We start from the raw sequence: 26296 nt of genomic DNA, 5'->3' as shown, positions 1-26296 counted from the left end.
TTATTAAAAATTTTGATTAACACAATATTTTCCAAAAAATCAACAACAAAACTATACGTTTAAAGTCAGTTTTTTTTCTGCTTGACAAATTGACAAAAGTTCTATACCTGCATTGATAGCACAAGCTCACAAAATGTAGAAATAAGCAAGGACACAAATCACCAGCACATTAAAGCTGGGACACCATCCATCAGATTGAACTAAAAGCAAAGAGATGCACCACCAGAGCAGTGATGCCAAGCTCAGAGTTTAGTACACTTTCAATTTGAATTTCTGTGTTGATATATTCTTTACCAAGAAAATAGTTTCAAACTCTTTTAATAAGTATAAAGTATGTTGCTTAAATTTCTTGAACTTTTTAGGTATTAAAAGCAAAGCTATAATTCTTGTGAACATTTCTTTCAAAGTGCAAGCAAATTTATTTTATGTTATTTGATAAAACTCTTGGGTTTCAAAAATTTTTAATATAAATTAAGATTTGTTTTAAATAGAAAAAAAAAAACGAAATTGCATCTTTAAATTGTTGTTCGAAATCGTTGTTATTGATTGATTAATATTGAGATAAAGAGGGGTGTTGTTGAATAAAATCTCAAAAAATCCATTTTGTATGCCACACAAACACGCACACACATACTACCAACGCAGAAAGCAGCCCACATTTTTTCTAATGCGCAAATTGCGATTGTGAGGGTGCGCCTCCCTTACACTTACAGGGTGCGACAGAGATGGTCTGCGGGGGAGGGAGGGAGAGAGGAACAGAGAGGGCGGCGTAGTTAGCGCGCATAAAAAATGGCGGTTTCCGACGCAAGTAAAACGCAAAAAAAAACAGATGAGGAAAAAAATGTGGGCAGGGTGAATGGCTGCTGTTGGAAGGAAAGAGACAGGCTGCTGAAATGTTGGAAAAAATGCTAAAAACTGTAGATATAGAAAAAAACTGCGAGCAAATTCCACCCCATGGCCACGGACATTCAGCAGACGTCCCTCACTCACACACACACACCAGTGTAATTACCCATACAATCGCAGCGAGGAATGGAGGAATCGTCATCAACAACAGTCATCATAATGGTGGGAGGACCACCCATACACAAACAAAATCTTTAATTTTATTCTCAATGTCCCCATAACGTTATTCATTAATAAAAAATTTAAGTCAATTTTTTAAGCAAATATTTTAATAATCCCAAAACAAGCAATCACTTAAATATACAGAATTACTATTTAAATATACAGAAACTAAGTCTCATCGAACTAACATAGAGTATTTTATCTATTAAAAAAGAGTATACATTTGTTGGCAGTAATTGTATATACATACATTTGTTGTTATTTGTAAAGTCTTATTTAATAAAGCTTCACACAATAGTTTCTTTCTGTGGATTCCAAAAAGTAATGGAGGTTGACTCATCGGGGTCAGGGGGAAATCCAGAAATGAGAGCTTAATGCGCCATATAACGCGATATTTGTGAGTGTGTGGGTGAGTTTAGCACATTCAATTAGTTGACTTTGCAATGGCAGCAAATGCAGAATGCGAAAATAAAACCTCCGACTGAGAATGCAAACAGGGAACGAGAATGGGAACGAGAATGAGAACATATTTGCGGTTGGCAACCGACCAAAGGCACAAAAGCCTGGCTCAGCAGTGCCGCAATTGTTGCTAAGCCACCCGACCCCGCCCCCTGGCCACCTTTTCGCCAGTCCCTTTCGGCCCCACCCATGACCTTTGCCATGGCCGCCGGTGAACGGTTCAGTGCAGGAGAGGCTCTCAAAAAATCAGGCAAGCGGCAAGCAGCGAGCATAATGCAACGGTAAACAGCCATGCGGGTCCCTTTCCATGGCCCCTACACTGCGATAAAAATGGTAAAAAAAAAAATAACAGAACAAATAACAGAGTTGAAAATGTTCTGGATAATTATCCGAATATTTGCGGTACTCTGCTTACTTACTGAATCAATCTGAAAATCTACATATAAGAGCTTTGAGTTACAACGAAAAGTTTACAGAAGTGTACCTTTATAAATTAAACTATTAAAAAATGTGCAATCCAATTTCCGTTTTCGACCATTTAGTTAATTCTTAAAAATTGTATTTGTGAAACTTTAGGAAACATCTTAGTTTAAAATTAGAGCTTTTACTGTTATTTTAACTAGAAAGAATGGAAACAATACTTGTATAACGGTCTAGTTAAAACTAATGAAAGAAATATTCTAAATCAAGAAATCAGAAACCAAACTTAAAAATGTTAAAACAAACTTAAAATATTTTCCTCAGTGTATCAAAAACCCCTAAAAGTCCTGGATCAGGTTTCGTTTGTGCCTGGCAAAGCGCCTCATTAGCCGTCGCTTCGTCCTTAAAGCTGCCGGCGAAGAACAAATTCCGGCGTTATTGGACTTTCTGCACGACTATCGCAGAGGCGATCTAATTTATGGCCCTGTCCTTCACCAAGAAATCGAAAGGAGCAGAGCCTGCGATCATAAATCAAGTTTCAGAGATGCGATCGAGCAGACTTCTAATGTCCCGATCGATCAAAGCTCCTTTGCCACGCGGCCAAAATGAAAAAAAAACACTTTGCAGCTGCTGCAAGAAGCACCAATCAATCAATCATTGTTTAAAAGTCGAAAAGACGTCAAGTTTACAAATTGTATTTGCTACTCTACAGAATTAAATAGTCGCTGATCTACAAAATTTCTTTAACTTAAATTAAACTTGAAAAATCTATCTTTATTAAACACCAAATTAAAAGAATTCAAAATTATATGCAAGCCATCGAGTGACACCCACACTTTTACTTAACTGATTATTAAAATTGCATTGACTTGTTATAAAAATGCAGCGTTTTAAAATTGGCGAAAAAATTGGCAAATGCAGAAAATATTGACCACTTAACTGAATCCACATTGCGTCGGGTCAGTTAAGCCAGTTGAGCGTGGGAACTTACCATACACACATCCGCAGACCGAAAAATGAAAAGAACAAAATGTGTCAATGCCGCGAAGGGGGAACTGCAACTGCCACTCCATTTGGTCAATGGCCACTTGTTGGCCAAGTCTCTCTCGCTTTTGTTGTTGCTGCTGCTGTTTTGCCAGCTGCATCATCGAATGACCATGTGCATATGCCAAATGCAATCACGATGTCGCGATTTCCGAAACGAATGACAGGAAGTGCAGAGCCGCAGATACAAAGAGCCAAGAGAACCAGAAGAGGGGGCCATTTACACACCTGGCCCAAAGCACTTCACCTTGCCGTGGGTCAGTTACCAAGTTCACAGGCGGCGGCGGAGAGGCAAAAAGCGGCGAAAGGCGAAAGTGTTCCGCAGCTAATTGCTTAATTACGATCCACGGACAAGAAGGTCAGCCTGGCTGGCTGGCCCGGAAAAACTGGGTCAGAAAAGCCGGCGGAAAAAAGGGTTGTGCGGAGAAATCTTAATGAGTTTTCATTACCCCCCTCGAGAAGCTTTCCCTCGGAATGCTTTCCAATTAAAAGCACAATGACCCTTTTCCCGGGGCCCTATGCTAATGAGCCTGACACGCACTTTACTTTTAGCCGCTCGCCGGCAAAATTAATTACCAAGTGTTGCTTGAACTTGAACTTGTCTGACCGTTTTTAGCGCTGGCTAAAAATCAATAAAAGGATTTTTAGCGAGCAGCGGCTAAAAAAGATGAAAAGGTGGAAGGGGTTGCAGGGTGGACCTTGTCTGGTCGCCACATGTCATGGCCAAAGATTTAAATCAGAGCCGACAGCCGGGCGAACTGTGTGCTGTGTGTGTTTTTTGCCCGATTTTTCTTCCCCTTTTTCGAACCCTTTTTTGCTGCGGCGCTTTGTCCACGCCGAGTGGCTCAACCCTTTTCTGGGTATTTTTTACTCCTCTTTTCGGCAGGACGCTGGGCAGGACTTTGACAGGATGCTGGTCGCTGGCACACGGTAATTGCTTATTTAAGCGCGCGCCTTTATCCTTCAACGGGATGCCGGGATATGCAAACAGGGCAGCGTCGAGGAGCGGAAAATAAATCTGAAAAAAAGGAAGCGAAACGCGAAACAAAGGCCAAGCAAATGCCCCGTGTAATTACGGGCCAAGGGCGGTGAGGTGAGGGGCGAGGAGCGGGGGGCGGGGCAGCTGTCTAGCCGGACCATCCAGGAATATGGGATTCGGAATTCAGGCGCATCTCGAAATGAACTGCGATTCAAGCTCGGCCAGCGGGAAAAGGGTTCGAGGGTAGCGGCAAGCCACGGGTCACCGTGCGTGCATATTAAAAATGTTTTACAACGATTTTTTCGGCTGCAAGTAGAGCTGCACACTTACAAAAAAAGATAAGTTAATATTTTCCAATTACAAAAGAAATAACATATTCTAAATAAAAACAACTTAAAACCTAAGCTTTAAAAACAAACTTGATTAATTTTATTAAATTCTTGACATATTAATTTGATTATCTTGTTTTTCAGATATTATTGAATTAAAAGAACAAAAAAAATTTCTAACATATTACCAAAAAATATTTATTTAAACCTATAAAATTGGGTAATTAAATTTTTACATACTCTCTTTTGTACAAAATTTTAAAAATACGCTTTATTACACTTATCACTCTTACAAGATCACTCGATTTTTCTGAGTGTAACCTAAAGGGTTAAGGCCCACTCCCGGGCAGCTTTTGTTGTGCAGTCGACTGTGAGGTCCTACATACGAGTATATTTGCCTTACCTCCGAAATCGAGCAGCTGTCGCTATCTAGTCTGGCCTATCGCCATCTAAAATCAGAACGGGTCAGAGGTCATCGGGCCTCGAGGGGTGGCTGCGATCGATCTGCCTGCCCTTCTGGGGTTTTCACAGACTATCGCGCCGCAAACTTCGATGCCAGATTAGATGGATTAGATGTCCGTCCGTTTTCTAGGGACGGACAGCTGGCCGGCGATCGAAAACAGCTTTTGTTAACAACTCAATAAGCAAGGTAACAATTGCAGAAAAAGTTGTCACAAGTGTGTCTGTCCATAAATTATAACGACTTGATTTTGGTTGAGCCACTTAAAAAAAAAGGAAATTAGTTTCTGCATATTTAAATGGTTAAATAAATTAAAGAAAAATCATTTTAATACGTTCATGCAAGTTTAATCATAAGTTTGGCGTTGCTTGATAAATTGATATATTTTATCTTGGGAAAATTATTATTCAAATTTACTAATTATTTAGCTCAGTGTAAGTGACTTGATTGTCTAGGAACCAGCTAGTAAAACAACATGTTGGGATATTTTTCAACCTTAATGACACTAAACGAAGGTGGACGACGACATGAGCTGAATATAAACATATAAATATATAACCTGACGGCCAAAGAGGGCAAATCTCCATACGGCTGACACAAGAAATAACTGAAATTATTGTCAATTAATTACAAGCGACTGGGGCTGGTCTTTGACGCGTTTGACAGACGGTAGGAGTTGTCCATAAATAGCAGTCGTGTGACGTTCTTTTTACGGGCCTCAGGTGCTGATTTGGTCAGGGGAGTAGATTGAAAGGGGTTTTATAGTTTGGTTAATACCTTAAATTAAGAATATTATATACAACATTTTTAATAAAAGTAAAAATTATATTTCTAAATCATTTTTGATTAATGATATTATTATTTAACCATTTTAATATTTTATTGTTTATTGGCGTCAGTTAAAAACAATGTTTAAAGTGTATAGCTTCTTTAAATACTTATTGTTATTTAATATTTAAACATACTTTGCCGTTCAGATAGATCTCCTTGTTTCCTTTTTATAGCAACTCCTCTGTTTTTTCTGCACTTGCCTCTGCCGCCTCTAGTCTTAACTAACGTGGCTAAGCTGCCTAAATGGCCCAAAGCGTTTTCACCAGACATTTGCATGGACCAAGAGCCAGCTACAACAATTGCTGGCATGTGAGCGGCGATTGGAGCAATAAACGTGTGTAATAATAATGAATTTTAATGTCGCGCATTAACAATTCTTGCATTTTAATTGGTCCACCCAAACGATATCGACTGGCACTCTGTCTCGATCCCAATCTGAATCCAAAACCATGTGGGCAGGCATAAATTTTTCGCTGTTGATATGATTTAGTGACATGGAACAATGCACTGGAATTTATTGCAAAAGCTCCCCAATGCATTTAAGCGGATTATGTCAGAGTTCTATGGTTCAGCGTGGAAATAAAATTCATCTGTAATTTGTCAGTAAACATGACAAAATCGCATAACTCAATTTTTTCTTCACGGCGACCATTCGAATGTTCAGAAAATGTTAATGAATGCACAAATCACTCGAGAATGTTGCTGCTCTCCGAAAGCAAAAAAGGAGGCGTATCCACAGCAATCGATAAGCGACAAACTGGGGGCGTTGCCAATCGGAAGGTGGGGGATTTTTTGATCGAGATCCATAAAGTGGAGGCCAGCACTTCCATTAGGGAATCTGCTCAATCAGTGTCAACAATAAACTAATTTTTATTGCCCGTCGGTGGGCCGATCTGAATGGGAATACTCTTTTCTTAAAACTAAAGGAGTTTTAGCCGACTTTTAATCGAAATAAAAAATAGGTTTTATCAATTCATGTTAAAAAAAATGATTATTTTTTTTATGGTTATTAAGAAAAGTTATAGGTGCAACTTAGGAAAAAATAGATATTTCAAGATTATAGCATAAATCAACGAATTCCCAAAAATTGACCATTACCATTGGACTGTAAATCAACATAAGAAAAATAAATATTTTAGTAGGCTATAACCTCTTTATTGGTTGCAGAGTATTCCAAAATTTTCATCGTTAATGCCAGCCACATAAATTTTTGCATTGCCAGGGACTTGCAATCCTCTGCCTTTTGGCCAGGTCATAAAAGTTTTTTATTTGCGATGGCGCTACAAGCAATGGGTGGATCTTCATTAGCGCTAAAATGGTTTTCCAATTTGTAGCCAGCGGCATAACTTTCATACACCTTGCACCGCCCAAACCACTTGGTCTTACCACCACCACCGACCACCGGTATAGTAGAAGCACCACTGAAAATATAGTGGTGCGAAAATAAAGATAAGCTTAATAAAAAAAAAGTATTTTTTTATTTTAAAAATGTATTACTTGAAGTGTTGATGTATGCTTTAAATTATTTCTATTATTTTTAAAAGAGCTACAAACGAGGTACTTTTGATCGTTTTAAAACAATAATCTCTCAAAGTATCCAGGAAAATCATTATAGAAGTGGCTTTCCTTAGAAAATACTCTGAAAGCCAGAAAATAGCCAGCAAGCTAACACTGCTGGCAGTCTTCAATAAAATTATTGACTTCATAGAGATCGCCCCGGTTGGACTTGGTTTATGAAGTCGTAAAGAGCACTCCCCGCTCCTTTTCCTTTCCCTTGCTTTTCCTTCGGATTCTCAATGCCGGTGAGATGGTGAGATGGGGCTTTTATCCAGCAGCAAGTGCATCAGCAGCATCTGTCACATGCAATTAGAAGTGCGCACCACACACTAATTAACTGCAAGGCGGCCTCCGCTCACCTTTTGAAGTGAAAAGCCCCCTCTTTGAGCGTCCTTATAATGTCGCAGCGCCACTCGAGGATTTCCCTGAGGCAGGGACACAGCAGTTTGTCAACAGGAGACACGCGAAATGAAAAGAAATTGCCACTGTCTGCCTGCCTGCCTGCCGCTGGTTTGGTTTGCTTTTTACGCCTGGCAGCAGCATCAGCATCGTCAGAGAAGCAACGGAAAATATAACCGGGAAAAAAGGGGGAAAATTCGGAGGGAAAATGGAGAAAAAGAAACGCCAAGGAAACGCAGCCATCTGCACGAATTGTAATTGAAAAGATTTCCCTTGAAGGAATTACGAGAGCGTGGCGAGGATCCCTCCCAGCTTTTCCCGCTTTTTCCCCGCCCTTCGCCACGCCTCCCTTTTCCTTTTACCGCGGAGAAAGCTACGAATTTAATAAGGCCACCCGCGGCGAGTTTATATTGTACTTTGTGTGAAAAATAATAGTTTTCTAACCAGACTGAATTGGCCAGCGGCGATGGGAGCATTTTTGGCGGTGGGCCGCTCTAACTTGGCTTGCAAATAATTTTATTAACCGGAAAATATTTAGCAAGGCGACGGAACGAAATGCCCTCAAATATGCGGCATAATGAAGAAATATTAGTGAGCCAAAACCGAATGGAATTTAACATGCAGCTTAAAGGCATTTTCATTTAGCAGCTCCGCTGTTCCTTCTTTCCCCCGCCACAGACTCCATTTATCCCGTTCTCTTCGGCTTTTCTCTGACTTTCTGCGGTTTGCAAATGTGGCAATGGCAAATGGAAAAGCTGAGGCATTTTTTAATGAAATCCCTGAAGGCGAGTCAGCCACAAGAACTCTCAGATGAGCTGCAAGTGGAATTGATGCCCGAGGAGAGGTGCAAAAAGTGCAGTTTTTCTGGAGTCTGATAGGAACGTTAAGACATAGAGATACTCTTTAAAATCTAAAGGTATTCAAGTGTTCTATAATTGTATTTGTTTACCTTAATTACTTTTAAACGTTTTTAAAAATTTAGTGGAAGTGTTTTAAAAGCATTAAGATAAAAACGTTGGATAATATTTGTTGTTTGTTTAAACAGATGTTTTACTTGTTAGTCAATTTAAGCTGAATATTCTTTTTTGATTAAGCTTCGTAAGTTTCATTCCCAATTTATAGAGCTCGCCCGATTCTTTGGTGACTGTACACTTTTTTCTATTTTTGCCAGTTTTTCCCGCTGAGCTTTTTGGCTGAAACGAACTTCTTCTGGTTGGTTTGGCTGCGTCTGCGGCATTTTCATTTGGCATCCGCGCCTCGGGAGGCGGCGACACACAAAAGGGTCAGCTGAGGGGGCAGGAAAAACCCACGGGAGGCGCCAATGAACTCAGGTGGCAAATTAAAGTATTAAAATAATTACTTGGCTGCCACAGACAGTGCAATTATGAGCAGCAAATTGGTGGCAATGGGCGGGGAAAACCCCTGAGGGGTGACAATTTCCCAAAACCCCAGCCCTTTTTTTTCTGCTAATGAGAGTATCAACAATCAATATCCCAATCAATAGGAACCGCACAATCGATCAGTGCAACAACAGCAGTCGAAATTGTAGCAGCAACAAAACAGCTAAGTGAGCATTGAACGAACCCCGAATCCTGAGTCCTGAATCCTGAATCCTGAATCCTGGAACCCTTAACCCTGACTTTTGTGCCAGGGGTGAGATTCAGCAGGGGTGCAACCCCTGACGTTTTTTTTTATTTTGTATTTTGGCGGAGGAGAAAAAGGTTAATAGGCTTACTTTTTTGTCGTCCACTTTTGTTGATTGTGAAATTTGCTCAAGCACTTGAAACTGACAATTTTGTGACTCGGCTTTATTGACTTGCTGACGGCACCGTCAAAATCCCATTTGTTTGTCAATAAATTTGCAAAAAAGAATGCATGGAAATCTGTGAAACGAGAGGGAGGAAAATAGATATAGAAGGAATCCTCCTGTTGCTATTTTGGTTTTTTTTTTTGCCTCTGGTTGATTGATGTTCTCACATCGCAAACTAGATTAATGTGGTTTGAAGTTAGTGGAAGATTTTGATGGATGCTGATGAAGTTGTCTAAGCGGGGAAATCTACCGGAAAATGTCCCCTTAATTGAAGGAAAGTTGATGGTTGCCACAGTCTATTAATCAAATGGATTGGTGGGCACATAAATAGGGAATATATTGAGAAGTATATTAAAATTGGATTAAAGGTGAACATTAAAATTTATAAAGATACGATTTTTATATAATACATTATAAATTTCTAATAAAAACATATATATTTTTATGTTTTAAAATATTTAATACTTTTATTTCTTATTTAAAACCTGTCTTTTAATGTGTACACCATACAAAGAATGTTGACTCTAACAGAAAAAATTTATATAGTATACTTAAAGTTTGCGATATCGAGAAATATAATATATAGTTTTCGAAGCCAACTTTTACCTATGTTCTATTTTTATTCTATTTATATGCGTTACATCCAATAACGATGTTGTTTTCGCCTTAATCTAACTAGATTCACAAGAATTTACCAAAATTCGCTACACCCGATTTGGAGTTCCACTCGACAAGTCCGGGCATTAAAATCCGATTTTTTTTCCGCTGCTTTGGGTCACAATTTATAACACTAAATGTAGCAGACAGCTTGTCAGTGGCAATGCGCTTTTAAGCTAACAAGCGTTGCAAAGCGAGGCGAAGTAACAAAGACAACAACAGGCCAAAATCCATTTACATTAAAATTTATAGAGCATAAAGTGAGCGCTTTTTTATTTTAATTTCGTTTCATTTCCAGTGAACAGCACCCCGTAAGGACACAAAAAATTGTTACAGTTTGACTATAAAATTACAAATTTTCTGTTGTTTTTTTTTATTCTTCCGTTTCGGGTCCTTTATTGTTAAAAGAGAATATGTCAGCATGTGATTCCAAAGAGAAAAAAAAACAAACGACGAAAAAAATCAGAAAAAAAGATTTTAATAAAAACCCACCGGAAATTATGTGCGTAAGGCGAAGAGAGAAGAGGAAGAGGGGAAAGGGGAGGAAGTCGTTTCCATGAGGTATATATATTCACCTATATAGACCATAAGTACGCAATACGTACAATATTGTTGTCAGGGAGAACGTTTTTTCGGCATTTTCTCTTGTTTTTTTTTTATGGTGTTGTGTTCCTCACTATTTTAATTTTTCCGCGTCGCTTTCTGTGCGGCACGAACAATTGAATTATTTCAGTACGTGGAAGCTGCGAGGGGTGGGCATTTGGCCATTAGTGGAGTGCCACCCCACGATCATCGGCATAGTCCTGGAGGAATTCCCCTCCTCATCAACGCCTCGCCGAAAACGAGAAAAAAATCCTCAAAAAAAACGAATAAACGGATTCTGTAAAAAATTTGTAGCAAAAGTTGTACGACGTGACTGCTGGCAAGTTTCTCATTTTTTACATTCTATTATAATTTTTTTTTGTAACAAATTTTTAGACGACTTGATTGGAATGTCAGATAAAGTCAAATGGATTTCAGCGTAAATTAAGTTGCCACAAAATGGAGAAATTCAGCCAGCAGCTGGCAGAAGTTGGGTTTGAGATGAAAACAAAAGTTAATGGAATTATGCGTCAAAAATAAAGTGGGAAAAATAGCTGAAAAAAGTTTGATAGAAAAATTGAAAACTATCAAAAGTAATAATTTGTTTTATTTTTTATTTAAAAATACAAATAAACGTTTATTTGTTAGTCAACGAAATCAAGCTAAACTAAAGTCCATGATCCTTTACCTGAAAGCTTGTACTTTTGTTTAGATGGGCATGGTTGCTGAAAAAAGGATAACAGTAAATAATATAGAACCGGATCGACCGGTTTCCTTGACGAATTATTGTGGTATTTTTTATGAAAATATTTGAGCCATTTCGCATATGAATATCCCGGGAAAGGGAATAAATTAAACCCCTTTTCGGGATGCAGCTGGACAAGTTTCGGGTGAATTCAGGTAGGAATTCAATTAAAATGGGAGGAGGGAGGAGGGGGAATAGAGCAGGATCCTCTGGACCCTCGACACAATCGCAATCGGAGTCCCAAACACGGAAAATAGAAAACAGAGATGATCGCCACATTGTGAGAACACAATCGGCGAACGCCAGTCAAAAAACCGATCTCCATTCATTACGTGGCATTCATCTTTCACCTTTTTTTTGTGTACTTCACCCTTTCACTGAACCGCGTTGACAAAACTGTTGCCTTAGTGCCTAATGCCGCATTATCCTTTGGCCCGGATTGTGTCCTGTGAAGTGACATTTCGTCTAATTTGAATATTGCCGCCACCGTCGTTTCCCACGATTTATGTTTATGATTTGCCAGCGGTCCTTTTCTTGGGCCTCTCCACTCTCGACAATCCTTAACCCTGCTCATTCTATGCTAATGCAGTTGCCATAAATTCGCTTCCTTCGGAGCTCCTGGCCACAGGTTCGCCTTCCTTGCGAGCGTCTTTATCCCCTCCGAAACTCATATTCGAACACGGGCTCTTTTGTCTGGCCCGTAATTGTCGAAGAAATTATTTACACATTTTTAATTGGCACTCAAGTGGTCGGGCACCTCCTGCTGATATTTCGCAGTTCCTTCTCCGAGTCTAAATCGATTGCTAAGACTTCCTCATTAGGAAATATACATATTGTTTGCTTGTTACTTTATTGAGGTTCCTAGTTAAGCAACTAAGCATTTGTACCAGTTGTATTTTTAAATATTAAATGAGACATTTAAGCTCCTAATTACACTTGTTAATAATTTTAAAACTAAGTTGAAAGCAAGTTAATTAATAATTGAGTTGTAAGAATACAGATAAATAATCACGTCGAATTTCCAGACAATCAGCTCTACAATTTTAAATTAAATTATAATAAAAATTGGCAATATTGAAAATCATTTATTTCTTAGGTTTATTTTATCTTTTTATCTTTTGAATCCATTAAGATTTTTCTGCTTATTCATTACCACATTTCTGTGACACTGAATCCAGCTACCTTTGATTCTAATGAGTGCCACTTTGAGGCGGCACTTTTGACCTAGTCCTTTAATTTGGAACCGCCTCCGATTGATTGTCCCGTCGCTGGCGAGCACTTTCGGGGACTGAGGAGCGGTGGAGACCCCATAGAGTATCATTTGCTTTGCTGACGCGAGAGAAAGGCGGGTGGAAAACGCTAAAAAAAAGTAATTATGCCGACTAAGAGCTTCATCAGACATCCCATTATGCGGCCTGCACTCGACACAAACACACATGCCTCCCCTATGGAAACAAAAGCTGGGCGGGCTACCTTTGTGCGAACCGCAGCGGCACCGCCCCCTTAACGCCCACCGCCCACCGTCAACCGCCCAACGCCCCCTTTCGACGTCATCATAAATGTTTGCATATGAAGTGCAGGGCGCGACGGAAAAGGAAAAGGGGGTGTGGCATGCACTTGAGTTGAGGCATTGAAAAGAGGAGAAAAACCTTGCGCTGGGATTAAAAATGCAGCGCATTGAATTTGCACAGCCTGCGAGCCCATTCTGCGATTTTTTTCATTCCCGCCAGCCTCCATTTGCAACAAATAATGATGCACTTGAAAAACTCTGTGTGTGTGCGCAAAACAACAGCGGTAGAAGTTGCAAAAAAAAAAAAAAAAAAAAAACCAGGAAAAAAAGAAGTATATATATCATTAAAAGCTTCCCCTGCTCTATGCCGAGTCGCTCGTCCCTTCGTCCTGGAACATCGCTTTATTAGAGCCAAAGAACACCGAGCCGCTCCTTGCCGACATCCATGCCATTAATATTTCATTTAACGCTGCAATTGTCCCAAGAGCAATACAGCCTCCATCCAGGTCCATGCAGCGACCACGCCCCCTGCTTACACCTACCTACGCCCCTAAATAGCCTTAAAATGTTTAATTCATTTTATGCGATTTCATTCAGCTCGGGTTTTAATTATGAGCAGAGACCAGTGCCGACGCCGCCTCGAGTGGATAGTCGGCCGCAGAGAGGGACGCTTTCCGAGCAGAAATGCACTCCGAAAATTAAATATTATAAAGCTAAAATAGTACCTATATAAAAGCAAAGGAATTCAAACACCACAAACCCCCTTTGCAAATAAATTTTCTAAGCGAATAGTTAATATTTTTTAAATGTATATCAATAAAACATTAGCAAGTTAAATTATTTACATATTGAAAATTATTTAGAGACATATTACAATCTTCAAAACCTTTTAAATCTTTTTTATTTAATTATTTAATTTCTTTAATTCAATTATTTAATCTTCCGAACAAAATTTTCCTACATAAAATATAGTTTTTTGTTTAGTGCATTTGTGTAGATGCCAGTCAACTGACTTGTGTAATTTGTGCATAAGTTTCATTTACTTTGGGGGCGACATAATCTTCAGTTGCTTACTCCGCCCCACGGCTAATGTCAGCAATGGCTGCTCCAGCTCCTCCTGCTCCTCCAGCTTCTCCGGCTCCTTGTGATCCTGCTGCTCCTTGGACTCCTCGTACACCACCATCCGAATCCTTGGGCATCCACTTTTTGCAGGCAGTGTCAGCCGCATGGGGCGTTGGCAGCTCTTGGCGCTCGAAAAAAATTGTCTCAATGGCCTTGCCCGGTCTAGTTTGGTCTGTGATTATGCACTTGTGATGTGCATAAAGCTGAATTTTAATTACGAGTAAATATTTAAACCATTAAGCTCGAAAAGTATGCTGTGGGCCAAGCACAAGAAATCGGTAAGCCAAAATAAAGTTGGAGGAGGTGGTGGTGTCCAAGTGGATTTCGCTGGTTTTTCACAGGCAGTTGGAACTCTGAAAATTAGGACGCACTTGAGGGCAAGTAAATGCAAGCCGAAATCCTAATTATAAACACAAGATGGCAAGGTGAGTAATAATTAATTAAAAATGTCAATTTCCTAATTGGATTTTATTATAGAAGAAGGAAATTGTAAAAAAATGTTATTACACTTTTTAAAAAGTATGGAAAAGATTATTTTTTCTTGGGAAAGAATTAAAAGTTTGTACTATCGAAATGTCAACTCGAATGTTGTCAAACTTTCGAATTAAAACTAATATCAAGTACAGACAGCTAAGAATTATATATATTTCAAACCGAAAACAACTTACTATATAGTACGTGTCTTAAACTAACCATTAATTGAAGACCAATAATGCCGCCGGGTAATGTTCAAAAAGTGAATGAGAATTGGCAGAGCATCAGTGAAAATGTGGACGACAATAATGATTTCACTATTATTGACTCGATTCCAAAGGAAATCTTACAAAATTTTCCTCAGGAAGCGGGGGATGCCGGTTACTTTGAGTTACAACTAGTCGCAGTGAAAAAAATTCGCAATATGTTCACCTCGGAAAGTCCATCCACAATTAACCTCAATGAAGAACTTCCATTTTTGGTGGAGTGCCTTAAGCAAAAAAGCCACAAGGAACTGCAACTTGAAGCCGCTTGGGCGTTGACCAATATTGCCTCTGGCGATACAGAGCAGACCACTCAGGTGGGATTAAAACTATATATTCCATATATATCATACTAAACATAGAATATATTTTATTCCTTTTAGGTTGTGGCAGCTGGAGCTGTGCCACAATTATTAGAGCTTCTCAAATCGCCAGACTTAGATGTCCGTGAACAGGCCATTTGGGCTTTGGCTAATATAATTGGCGATGGTCCTTTGCTTCGTGACTTTGTCATCAAACTGGGCATAGTTCCAATTTTGACCGGTTTCGTACATCCCGATACGCCCACCGATTTTCTGGGCCATGTCACCTTGGCGATTGTCAATCTGTTTCGACACTACGAGCCGCAGCTTTCAGGGAAAGTTATCCAGGAGATCTTGCCACATCTTCATGTGCTGATCAGTCACAAGAACGTTGACATTTTAAAGTGTTCCCTGTGGGCGATTACATTCCTGGCCGGCGGTGGACAGGAGTACATTCAAATGCTGATTGAGAGTGGATTTCTGGGGCAGTTGATAGCCTTGATGGGTCATGAGGAGGTGCAAGTGCAGAATGCAGCCATGCAGGCGATGGCCAATATTCTGGCCGGGACCGATGATCAATGCCAGGCAGTTCTAAACAACGATCCACTGCCCTATTTTCCATCGGCGATTTTTTATTTTGAAGACAAAATCCTCGAGGGGAACGTCAAGTTACTCTGGCGAGCAACCTCCCGCAATCAGGCTTGGGTGCAGGCCTTCATAAACGTGGGATTGTTGGGCAAAATCATCAGGATACTGAAGAGTGGTATGTTCCATGAGAAGGCTGTGGCTGCCAGGGCCATTAGTAATCTCACCATCAGGTGCAACAGAGAACAGTTGTTGACTTTCCTCAGGGAAGATGGCCTTGCACCGTTTTGCGAGCTCCTCACTTGCCAATTCGAACAGGTAACCTTCGCTGTTTTGAATGGCCTCGAAAACATGCTGAAAAAGGTCGAGTGCCAAGGGATTTTGGTAAAATCTATTATTGATTGTGGAGGATTAGCCAAAATCGCAGAGCTGCAGACCCACGAGAACGTGGAAGTCTACAAGCTATCCCACCGGATCATCGAACAATATTTCAGCGGGTACTTTGAGTCTTAAAGCTTTAAATTTAATGTTTATATTTTGAATACAAATTTGTACTCGAGACTGTTTGAATAGTAAATAAAAAAAATGCCAGCCAATGCCATTTAAACTTTTCGAACTTTGTCCATAAATGAACAGCCATATATATTTTTTGCTTTGTTAATTCTCTGATTAATTTGAACAAGAACAACGGGAAAATATTTTATTAATTGTTAAGTCCTTGGTGGGGGCACTCAATTAAAAGTTTCAACATCGGCCATCAGACGAGTGTCGATAACAGTGGCCGTCGAAAGTGTGTGTACATGGGTAATCAATGCAAACAAACGGGAATCACTCATCGATCGATGTTAATAAAAATACGCAGAAGCGAGCGAGCAAACAGTCGGCAAAACTTTTCAACAAAGCCGTACAACAAAAAAAATGGCGGAATATACAAATGGGAAAAAATAATTCCATTTTCCAGGGGGAGGTGGACCTCCTCGACTTTTTTTGTTGTTAGCTGTTTGCCTGCTGCCTGCTGATTATGTGTATTTGCATGCCAAAGCAGTTGTCCTGCGGTCCCCTCGTCCTTCCTTCCTTTCTCCTTCCCTCCTTTACTGCCTCCTTGTCCAGTAATGGTCGAAAGTGCCACCCACCCACTTGAAGTCACCCGTCACCCTCTTGTCTACGCGTTGTTAACGTAATTTCCATAAAACATTTTGTTACTTATTTATCTTAATTAAAATAAATTTACATTTTTCTAATTTAAGAGCGCCACGGAGGAAAAAACAACAACGACAACTAGTCAGTCGTGTACGAACACCCCAAGCCACCCAAAAAACCCCCCCGAAACCCCCGGAATTTTCCGGCCCTTCTTGTCGAGCATTAGAGAGCGACTACGACATTTTCTTAACAAGCCAAAAGGACATTTGCTGTCCTATGGGGAAAATGGCGAGCCATCGCACAAAGGTTCAGCATGAAATACAACAAAAAGCGAAGAAGAAGCAACAGAAGACGAAGAAGAAGCGATGGGGAAAAAACGAGGAAAAGCTGGAAAAACTCAACGTAATGGAAAGTTGCCCGGGCTCTTCGCTTGGATCTCATTAGCGCCGGTTGCCACGAGACTGAGTCTTAAACTCGCGCCGAGTCCTGGTCTCTTCTGAGGAGTCCCAGGACATGGGGTCCTGTGTCCCCGGGAAGAGCATAAAATTAAAAGCTGATGAGCTCGAATGCTGCGCAAAATAAAAAGATTTCTTCACGTATTTGCGTACTTTGTGTCCGGCGATTTTTTCCGCTCCTCCTCAACTTTTCAAAATAAAACGACACAAAATGTTTGCCTTAATGGGGGGAAAATGCGACAGGAAATATGAGCAGCAAATGGAGCGAAGGCAACGGGCAGGGAAGAATGTTCGATAAAAGGACATCAGCCAGAGGCTGATTGGTAAAATGACAACGAAATAGATAATTCGTCTAATTGATTGAAACGAAGAGGCTAAAGAAATATTCAAGACTGCATTCCTGTTAATTAAGCTATGAGCCACTTGATGTTTATTATATTTGTCTAATATTATTAATTATATAAGATAGACAATGTTTTCCCTTTGCCTAAAATGGTCAATGTTTTTTTTTATATTTATTTTTGTAGGATAATTTTCTAACTTTATTTATATAATACTTAAATTTTCTTCTATGAGATAATGTTAGTGGTGAGTTTAATTTGTTTTAATTGTAGAACAAATAAAAACACCAAAATATCCTAAACAAACTGCAAACAAAAATGTTTTTATTGCTTCAGCAGATAAATAACACGCACTGACACTTCCTCTGTGTAATTATACGTATTAAATTGAACAAAAGCGCCAAGTATTTAGATCCTTTGTCCTTCTGGCATTCATCTGCAGTACAGTTGGCCAGCAGATGACTAATCATTAACCGGCATTGGCTGGCTTGTTGGTCCCGCAATCTGGCCATAAACAAGACAAATCGGCAATAAATCAAAAATCAATACAGTCAACGCCATTTTGCATTCGCTGGTGGGAGTTGGAAAGCGTCAACTGAAACCAATACAAAGGCCATAAGTAAATCTGAGCTTGTGCCTCTCGCTCACACCCGATGCATCCGTCTCTGTCTGTCTCCGCTGGCTGACAAGAAATGTTAGAAAAGAAACAAGCCAAAGAAATCGGGGACGGGGGGCAGAAAAAAGCATCCACCCGCCAGGACGAAATCCTGAAAAATAAAAAATCGGGGAGGAGTCAAGCCAAGGGAAGCTTGAAAAGAAACAGCGCTGGCAGGAGCAAAAAAAAAAAACAGAAAAAAAGAAAATAAAAAGTAAATTCAAAGCAAACGAGACTAAAATTATAAAAATTGCCCTCCTGGTGGTTCAGAGTGTGCCCCCATCCAGAGTTCCATCGTGCTGCTCCTGCTGGCGATGATGATGACGATAGAGATGGTGATGCTGATGCTGATGAGGATGAGGATGGTGATGAGGAGGAACGAGGACCAAGGACCAAGGACCAAGGACCAAGGACCAAGAGCAGAACCAAAACGAAACGAACGCGATTCCAATACGGGACATCAACGTCACCGAGGGTGGATGGTCCGAATCCGAGTGCGAGTGCGAGTGCGAGTTTGAGTTCGAGTTCGGGTTTGGGTTCGAGTCCGTATCCTGGGGGTGGTACATAAGGACCTCCCCGGTTCCCCGCTCCCCCTGCTCCCACCTCTATATGCAGGAGCCATTATATATACACAGCACTCGCTTCTTCGCCTTGTGTATACACTATATAGCAATGGCCCGCAGCGTCAATGGACCAAAATAATAACGACTAACGGCCTGTTAAGGGAAAATGCAACGAGCTGTGGGCAGGGGATGGAAAAGGGGGGTGGCTGAGAAGGGGAGGTGGGGATAAAGTGGGGCTGGGGCGCATAGGAGCAGTGGGTGGTTGGGCGGCCAAGGTTTTTTAAGTGGTCGCGCGTGACGTGCACATCGGAGGCGAACACCGAAAAAAAACAATAGTGATTTCTCTAGTTTTCTAAATTATCTTCTAAAATATTAATTTAAATTCATAGGCTCACAATCTTCTAAGCGAGATGCTTAAGTTCCTGACAGGTAAAAGTCAAATTATATCAGTATATTATGTTCTGTACTACATACTATTTTTATTTTAAATTATAGGTATCTACGAATTAAAAATTATCCTATAAAAAAATCCACAAATGGAGAGCTCACTTTCAAGGTCTAGGCCCACAAACAAACACATTTGAGGAAACTAATTTTCTACTTTTGTATTTAAAAATATGTTTATAGCTGGTTACAATTTTCACTAAAAATGGATTCCTAAATTTTCAGTGAATTCTACAATATTCTGTGTTTAATATTCGTTCTTTGATTTTAAACAGACCATTAATATTTAAAGAAATATAACCTGTTGGTATTGCACCCATTCGAAACTAGTTCTTATCCCCTTATCTTTTTCGCAGTGCACAGAACCGTGGATTGTTTAAAAGCTGAGGAGATGGAGGCATCTCCTGCTGACGTGGCCAGTTCCGATGCTCCGGCTCCGATCGGTTGGCCGCCATGGCAAAACAAATTTTTATGCCACCCCCGCCCACTTATTTGCACACAAAACTCTTGTTACTAGCTGCCATTATGATTTTGAAAAGCCATTGCCATTCCACCCCCGCACCACCACTGAACCACTGCACCACCGCATCACTCCACCATTTTTTTGCTCATTGAAAAACTGTGAAATTTTATAATAAGCATTTTTTTGTTGGTTGTTGCTGCTGCCAGATTATTGTCGATGATTGTGATTGCGTTTTATGTTGTTCCTTTTATTACCAGGTCAGAATGGGGGAGTATTACTTTTAGGCGGATGGGAGCCACGTTGCTGCTGCTGCTGCTCCAGCTTTTTATTTGCGCCCCCCCCGGTTCTTGACGCTTTTTTTGTGAACGGTGCTGTAATATTCCTTTTGAAAAAAATTATTATTTTGTTTGGCTCGTGTGCCTTTACTGCTGCCGGATTTTCGTGCTCGGCCAGGCGCTATTGGTCTCCATTTAAGCTTATTAATTTTAAATGCGATTTTTAATTAAATATTATCAAAGCGTGTCGAGGGCGTCATTAAGTTCGAATGCTTCAGTTGTAGCGATTGGCGTTGGATTGCAGGGAGGAGCTGCGTGTGGGGGAGATTTTGAAGTGATGTTGAAAATCCCTATTAACGAATCGATTCCCACCAAGTGGATGTTTTGAGAGGAGCAAAAAAAGTGCACTGCATATTCAATTATCACTGTATGTAGTTCGCAGCAGGGCAAAGAACTGATACGACATGCTGATGACCTAAGAATAAAATAAGATGGTTATAAATATTAAAAAATTTATCAGTTTATCGCACCTTCATATAGGTAACCAAAGAAATGGGTGGAAAAGTTGGGGGTCTAATTGAAGCTGGCTTCTGACTTCTCATAATTAGTAGCTTCAACATGCCGCAATAAGATTTGCTGCATTGAAACCACTTTTGGTTGTAGGCAGCATCGCCGACTTTCAAGCTCTAAAAAAAATATTAAAATGGAGATTGTGGTATAAACATTTCTATATAATCTTACCGCAGCGATCAATAAGTCTCCATAGTAGCAAACCAAAAACACTTGAACCATAGAGGTCATTAGGAATATGCAGTAAATTATAATGACTTCTACGGTTGATTCTGTGACCTGAAAGGCTATGAAACAGATTTGCATCGAAGCCATGAGAAAATTAAGCAGAAGGGAAAAGCTGTACAGATCGTTGACATGTTCGCAGAGTCTATAAAAAAATATAATATAAATTCCTGTTTATAAATAATAAAGAATCTCTTACTTTAAGCACTTGTCATGATATCTAATCATTCCAATGAGAAACTCTTTGTTTTCTTTGTCCTTTTCCGATTCACAGGGATGGGTTTCCAATCGCATGGATATATAGTTGAAGTGCATACAAATCTGGGTGATAACTACCACCAGCAAAAGATCGGCGCAGAGGAAAGCTATACCCGCAAGATATGCCCCATGGGCTATATCCCAGTAAGTGATCCAGTAAATCCAATTATTGCTAGTCGCATCGAAGGGAAACCAGATGAGGAAACCGAAATTGCGATCAAAGGTTTCGTAACCCATCAAATTATATTTAACCGTGGCCTTGATAGCCGGATAAAAAGAAAAAGTTGTTGTGTATGCCAAGCAGAGAAATGTGAAAATATTTATCACACGCCTCATGGTCTTCTCGAAATCCGACAATTTGTATTCCTTCTGTTTCTCCAAAGTTTTCGGATGCATATCCTCTAGATCCTCCAACAGCCTTATCAAGGATTTCTTTCCATTTGTCATCGCAATTTGTTTGAAATCAGAAACCAGGGAAAATCCAATACAAGGAGCCACGGCAATCGCCAATCGAATGGTTTCGAAATCCTGTAGCGATTTGAAGAAGAACACCAGTTCTCCAATCACCAGTAGATTGAAGTTAATAAATCCCGTATATAGGTAAATCTTGAGAAGTAGGGTTTTTAATGGATTTGTGGAGCGATGGGCGTAGATATCCTCTCCAATGCTCCTGTAAAACTGCACTGGCACCCACATCATATCCAAAAAGGCCGTGGGTGATTTATCCTCGGTTTCTTTCATTTTCAGATTTATTTTTCACTTTTTTAGTTCACTTTTCCAAGTAATTTTGGAACAAGAACTGTTTGTGGTCAGTCCGCCGCTTTGGTTTTATATAGTAAGAGGTTGTGGGCGTGTCGGCCAAGTTTTTTGTGCCCCATCATGTCGCGCCTTGAAAAGTGTTGATAATTGTGCCTAAACTTTTAACTAACCAATGTAATTAGCTGTGAACTTTTCTCACTCTCAGTCAACAGCTGAAAAGGTTCCCACAAGGAGGAGTTTAGGGAAAGAGGACTCGACCTTCACCGGCCCCTAATTAACATGAATTGCAACAAAAGATTTCTCCATCTTGGCACCTGCAAGAATTGCAAAAAACACTGAAGGAAAACGTAATAATATTGAAGGGAATTAGTAGGTTACTATGTAAAATAAAATAGTTAACAAATTAAAATATTTTTCTATTTTTGATATTAAAGATAATAGTTCTTGTTTAACTTGTGTATAAACCTTTTTATATATGAAGCTAATATGCTTAAACATTATACAAATTCTATTTTAAGTCTCCATTGAACTTAGACTCTTTAAATCTATCTTAATCTCTTAAAAATGTGAACTGCAGCCAGTCCATTTAATCACTACTTATTGAATTGAAATTCAATGGGTTTTTATGCCTTGTTTCCAAACAAAAGACTAGATAGGTGTGGCCATGGACAAGGACACTACTCTGGACCATAATGAATGTGTTGAATGAAATGAAAATAATTTTTCTTGTTATCCTGCCTCCCCAGGAGCACAAATTGAGCGGAAAATAACTAATAAAGTCGGACGTGGACGGAGGCCATGAATAAAATGCAAGGCTCCCAGGCATTTGCCAAGATTATGGGTGGGCGACTGTGGGTGGGAAAATGGTGAAAATTCAACCAGCCGTGGACCATTAGAGAATAAGAAGGGGGGATGAGGGGGTGAAGGGGAAGGGCTTTGCCAGAAGGAAGCCTTCTCCCGGGCACGTGCAAAATGGCAGCTCAAATTGAAATGCTGCCGATGCCACAATGGGTAATTTTCATTTCAATTTTCACAGTTTTCCTCCACTCCTTCGTTGGTCTGACAATTTTTTGCTCATTTGCAGTTTGCATTTGAGAATTGAACTTGTGCCCGAGGCGAACAATGATGTTTCAGATGATGATGGAGAATCTCCCCAGGATTTTTTCCGCTCGCCATCCAAGCGAAACTTTATCCCGGCAGCTGCGTGTGGCAAGAAAAAGTTTGGGAAATGTAGAAAATGTTTGCATCATATTGAAAACTCTCAACATTCTTCATCTCTTACGTTGCCATGGCCCCTCGTAACTTTCAGTTAGTTTCTGCATTTAATAATAAGGGGGAAATAAGAAAGAATGTCTCGGTTGTCACATCAAAAACTCTGAAAGTTGCCATGGTTTGTATAGAGACAGATATTGAAATTATACACGTTTAAATATGCACAAACTTTTAATAAAGTTTATATCCAAAGAATAATCGGCTTAGCTTGAAGTCTTTTAAGAAATACAAGAAATTGCTGTACTATTATTGTAACAATGAACAAATATTTTATAAAAATGTATTTCTAGGTATTTTAATCAAAATCTTCTGTGTAAATTTAATTACCACAGTCACAGATATTGTATAAAATTAATATTTTTTCAATTGATTTTGTTCTAAATTAAAAAGCATTGAGGTTATTATGTAATTAACAAACTTAACTCATTAAATATGATTTGATTTTTATGTTTGCTAAGTATAAGCCATTTATAGCCGTACAGAGTATTAATACCCATACTGCAAAATACTTGACATACGTTAGTTAAGTCATGCATTTATTCCTATTCGAGCTACTCAAACACATTTTCAATCAATCTGTTCAATTACTAGCTTCGATTAATTAGCACAGCTGGCAGAAATGGTAAGTACATAAAAGTAATGGCTCTTTAGTATATACGGACATTGGCAGGGATTTTTTGCTCAACTCTAATCTACTCAATTATATTCCCCTTGATTCCTTTTGAGTTGATAACTTAAGTGAGTTTTTTCGATTTAAGGGGTAACTTTGAGTTGAGGGTGATTTTGAGTTTATGAGTGCATGAGTGCACTTATTCCATGTTTTTCCCTCCGCGATGTTTTGCTACGTTTGCAACCCCTTTTAGATTCATTCCATGTTTTTCTCCTCTCTGAGAACACTCACTACCAAAATGTGAGAACACTCACTACCAAAATGTGTCTGTGCTAAAACGGTGGGAACAGTTTGTCTCGCCAACAGATGGCGTTGTTACACGTTCAAGGATATGCAAATCTTTTCGAGGACATTTTCCATTTCGTTTTTATTCAGAGTTATATGTTAGTTTTCTAATAACAGTCGCCAGGTGTCGTATGTTGATATTAGATATAAGTTCACTATTTCTGCCCGATTTAAGGACCTCAGCCAAGCCATTCAAATCCTTTTTGCTTTCTTTCCTTTTTTTTCTGCAACTCAATTTTGTGTTTTTTTGTTTCACAGCAGCATTTTGAAGAGCTGCACTTAAGCGCAGATTTTAATTACTTTCCGGCCGACTGGCAACGGAAGGAACACAAAAAGATCCTTGGGAAGGGGTTTCCATTTGCTCGAGGAAAGAAAGGGGAGGGGGGTTAGGGGAAAGGAGGTGTGTGTATCCTTTTTGCAACATTTACAGAATGCATTTATCTGACGGACCCTTGGAGCCCGAGAATCTGGCATCTGAATTAGCCGCTCGCCTTTGTCGAAGGCAAAAGAAAAGAGTCCGCCTCAAGTGCAGGGCATTATGTATTCATGGCTAAAAGAAAAGCTACGACAACGACACATGTGTGTGGCAAAAGCAGAGTGGGGGAGGGGGAAAATGGAGGGGGAGGGGCAAAAGAAATGCTGGGCAAGTGCACTTAGCAGCTTGTAGACGCCCCAGTTGACATTGCCACACGCACACCAGCGTGTCTGCCACTTGGGGGTTGTTTTCTTCGAGCCATAAAAAATTCGCACATGAGCAAAGCACACACACACATTTACACTCACAACGTGAGACAATGGCGTTGGCAGAAAAAAGTGAGGGGAAGGGGGTGGGGGTAGGAAATGGAGGGGGAGAACTTGGCTCGAAGTGGTTGCTTGCAACCCTGCTGCAATTTTCAAATGGCCCAAACGCTCAAGGCGCAACAACAGCAACGACATGTCCATGTCCTGGCCGCCTTTGTTACAGTCCTTGCTCGCAGGACCCCGGCTCCCCGTCTCCCCTTACCCCCTTCCTTTTCCGACCCCCCTCATCATCGTCGTGGCCATGCGAGTCCCCCGCTCGTGTAATCACAAACATGCAACAAAAGCCAGAAACAGGCTCAAGTTAATGACTTGGCAACATGTTGAGAACGCCGCGAGAGGACAACTCGGATGCATTTCGAAAAGGACATGCACTGAAAGCCGTGCTGATGCTATCTACTGATAAATAAATAAATACCTTTTTCGACATGCGGAAAAGAGGGATAAAGCAAATAAAATGGGTAATTGCTATAATATTAGACCACTCAATGGTTTTGTCTATCGCAAACTTTACAACGAAAAGATAAAAAAAGATATTAAATTTAGCATTTAATTTTATAATTTTATATAAAATCAATTTTTAATTTTTTGGGATTAAAATAGCGTTAGTTACGTTTTATAAAGATAAACGCGTTAAGGATTATTATTTCGCTTATTTAGTTTAACTAACTTAAAATACTTTTATTAAGTTAACTACAAGTATTTATTTCAAATTTAAAGTATGAATACTTTGCTTGCTTTACAATGCCAATGAAATAGGTTTCATATAATTGTATTAAATTGAATACTATAATTAAACATTTTTTCGAGTGCAGTTGCAGATGAAGTTGAATTCAAAGCTGGATCTGGAGATGGATGTGGGATATGCACCTGCATTTTATTGCATCCTGCCGGAGGGCCAAACAATGGGGCTTTTGTCTAGGCCCGTCTATCAAGCCATCCAGCCATCCAACCATCCAGCCATCCAACCATCCAGCCATCCAGCTGTTGGCCGCGAACAATTCCCATCGCGCGGAGTCAAAGACGCGATGATCTTGATAGCTAATTGAGCTGGGACAGCTGGGCAGAATTTGTCTTTGTTTACCATATGGAACGCAGAGGATTTCCAATGCCTTGTTTTATCTTAAGCCCCCTTATCCCGCCCCCTCCCCTTCCGTATTAAAGCATCTCCTGGGGGTGTCACGCATGCGCCTTTGTCACCCGTCTGAGCCATGTCAACACTTCGAATGTTCCTGGCCATTTTTGGGCAAATAACTTGCTCAGCTGAAATCCCGTTAAGAGTTGTCATTCAGTTGTCGCCACAGACCACCGTTGGAGATGATGTCGCGTCTCCATCTGTCTCTGTTTTCCGTCTTGTTTTTTTTGTTTGGTTTATTTTTGTTTTACGTTTTTAGCCAGAAGAAGAAAAAAGGCCAAGGAGCTGCAAGTTGGTCTCCTCAGCTTTGCGGCGTGTTGTCGTCTGCAAATTGTTCGCGTCGCTATTATCCAGGGGCATCAATCTCCCGGCAATTGACAGGCCTGCTCCAC

General features: G+C 40.0%; 3 protein-coding genes across 3 annotated transcripts; 1 reads left to right on the top strand and 2 right to left on the bottom strand.

Annotated features, from left to right (window-relative positions):
* Window positions 1–6842: 6842 nt before the first annotated feature.
* On the bottom strand, window positions 6843–10973 carry LOC108089689. The gene is made up of 3 exons (XM_017188036.2): window positions 10589–10973; window positions 9282–9429; window positions 6843–7011 (listed from the first exon to the last, which is right to left on the bottom strand). The coding sequence occupies exons 1-3, from the start codon at window positions 10599–10601 to the stop codon at window positions 6843–6845; spliced, it is 330 nt and encodes a 109-aa protein (XP_017043525.1). The 5' UTR covers window positions 10602–10973.
* Window positions 10974–14560: 3587 nt separating this feature from the next.
* LOC108089690 (importin subunit alpha-3-like) lies at window positions 14561–16192 on the top strand. Its single transcript, XM_017188037.2, has 2 exons — window positions 14561–15026; window positions 15093–16192. The coding sequence occupies exons 1-2, from the start codon at window positions 14685–14687 to the stop codon at window positions 16107–16109; spliced, it is 1359 nt and encodes a 452-aa protein (XP_017043526.1). The 5' UTR covers window positions 14561–14684; the 3' UTR covers window positions 16110–16192.
* A 4149-nt stretch (window positions 16193–20341) lies between these two features.
* LOC108089702 (odorant receptor 67c) lies at window positions 20342–21726 on the bottom strand. The gene is made up of 4 exons (XM_017188049.1): window positions 20927–21726; window positions 20674–20872; window positions 20463–20618; window positions 20342–20407 (listed from the first exon to the last, which is right to left on the bottom strand). The coding sequence occupies exons 1-4, from the start codon at window positions 21724–21726 to the stop codon at window positions 20348–20350; spliced, it is 1215 nt and encodes a 404-aa protein (XP_017043538.1). The 3' UTR covers window positions 20342–20347.
* Window positions 21727–26296: the final 4570 nt, after the last annotated feature.

This window comes from Drosophila ficusphila, unplaced genomic scaffold, assembly GCF_018152265.1.
Source record: "Drosophila ficusphila isolate 14025-0441.05 unplaced genomic scaffold, ASM1815226v1 contig_106, whole genome shotgun sequence".
NCBI classification, from domain to species: Eukaryota; Metazoa; Arthropoda; class Insecta; order Diptera; family Drosophilidae; genus Drosophila; species Drosophila ficusphila.
This window is presented reverse-complemented; position numbering and strand designations above follow the sequence as displayed.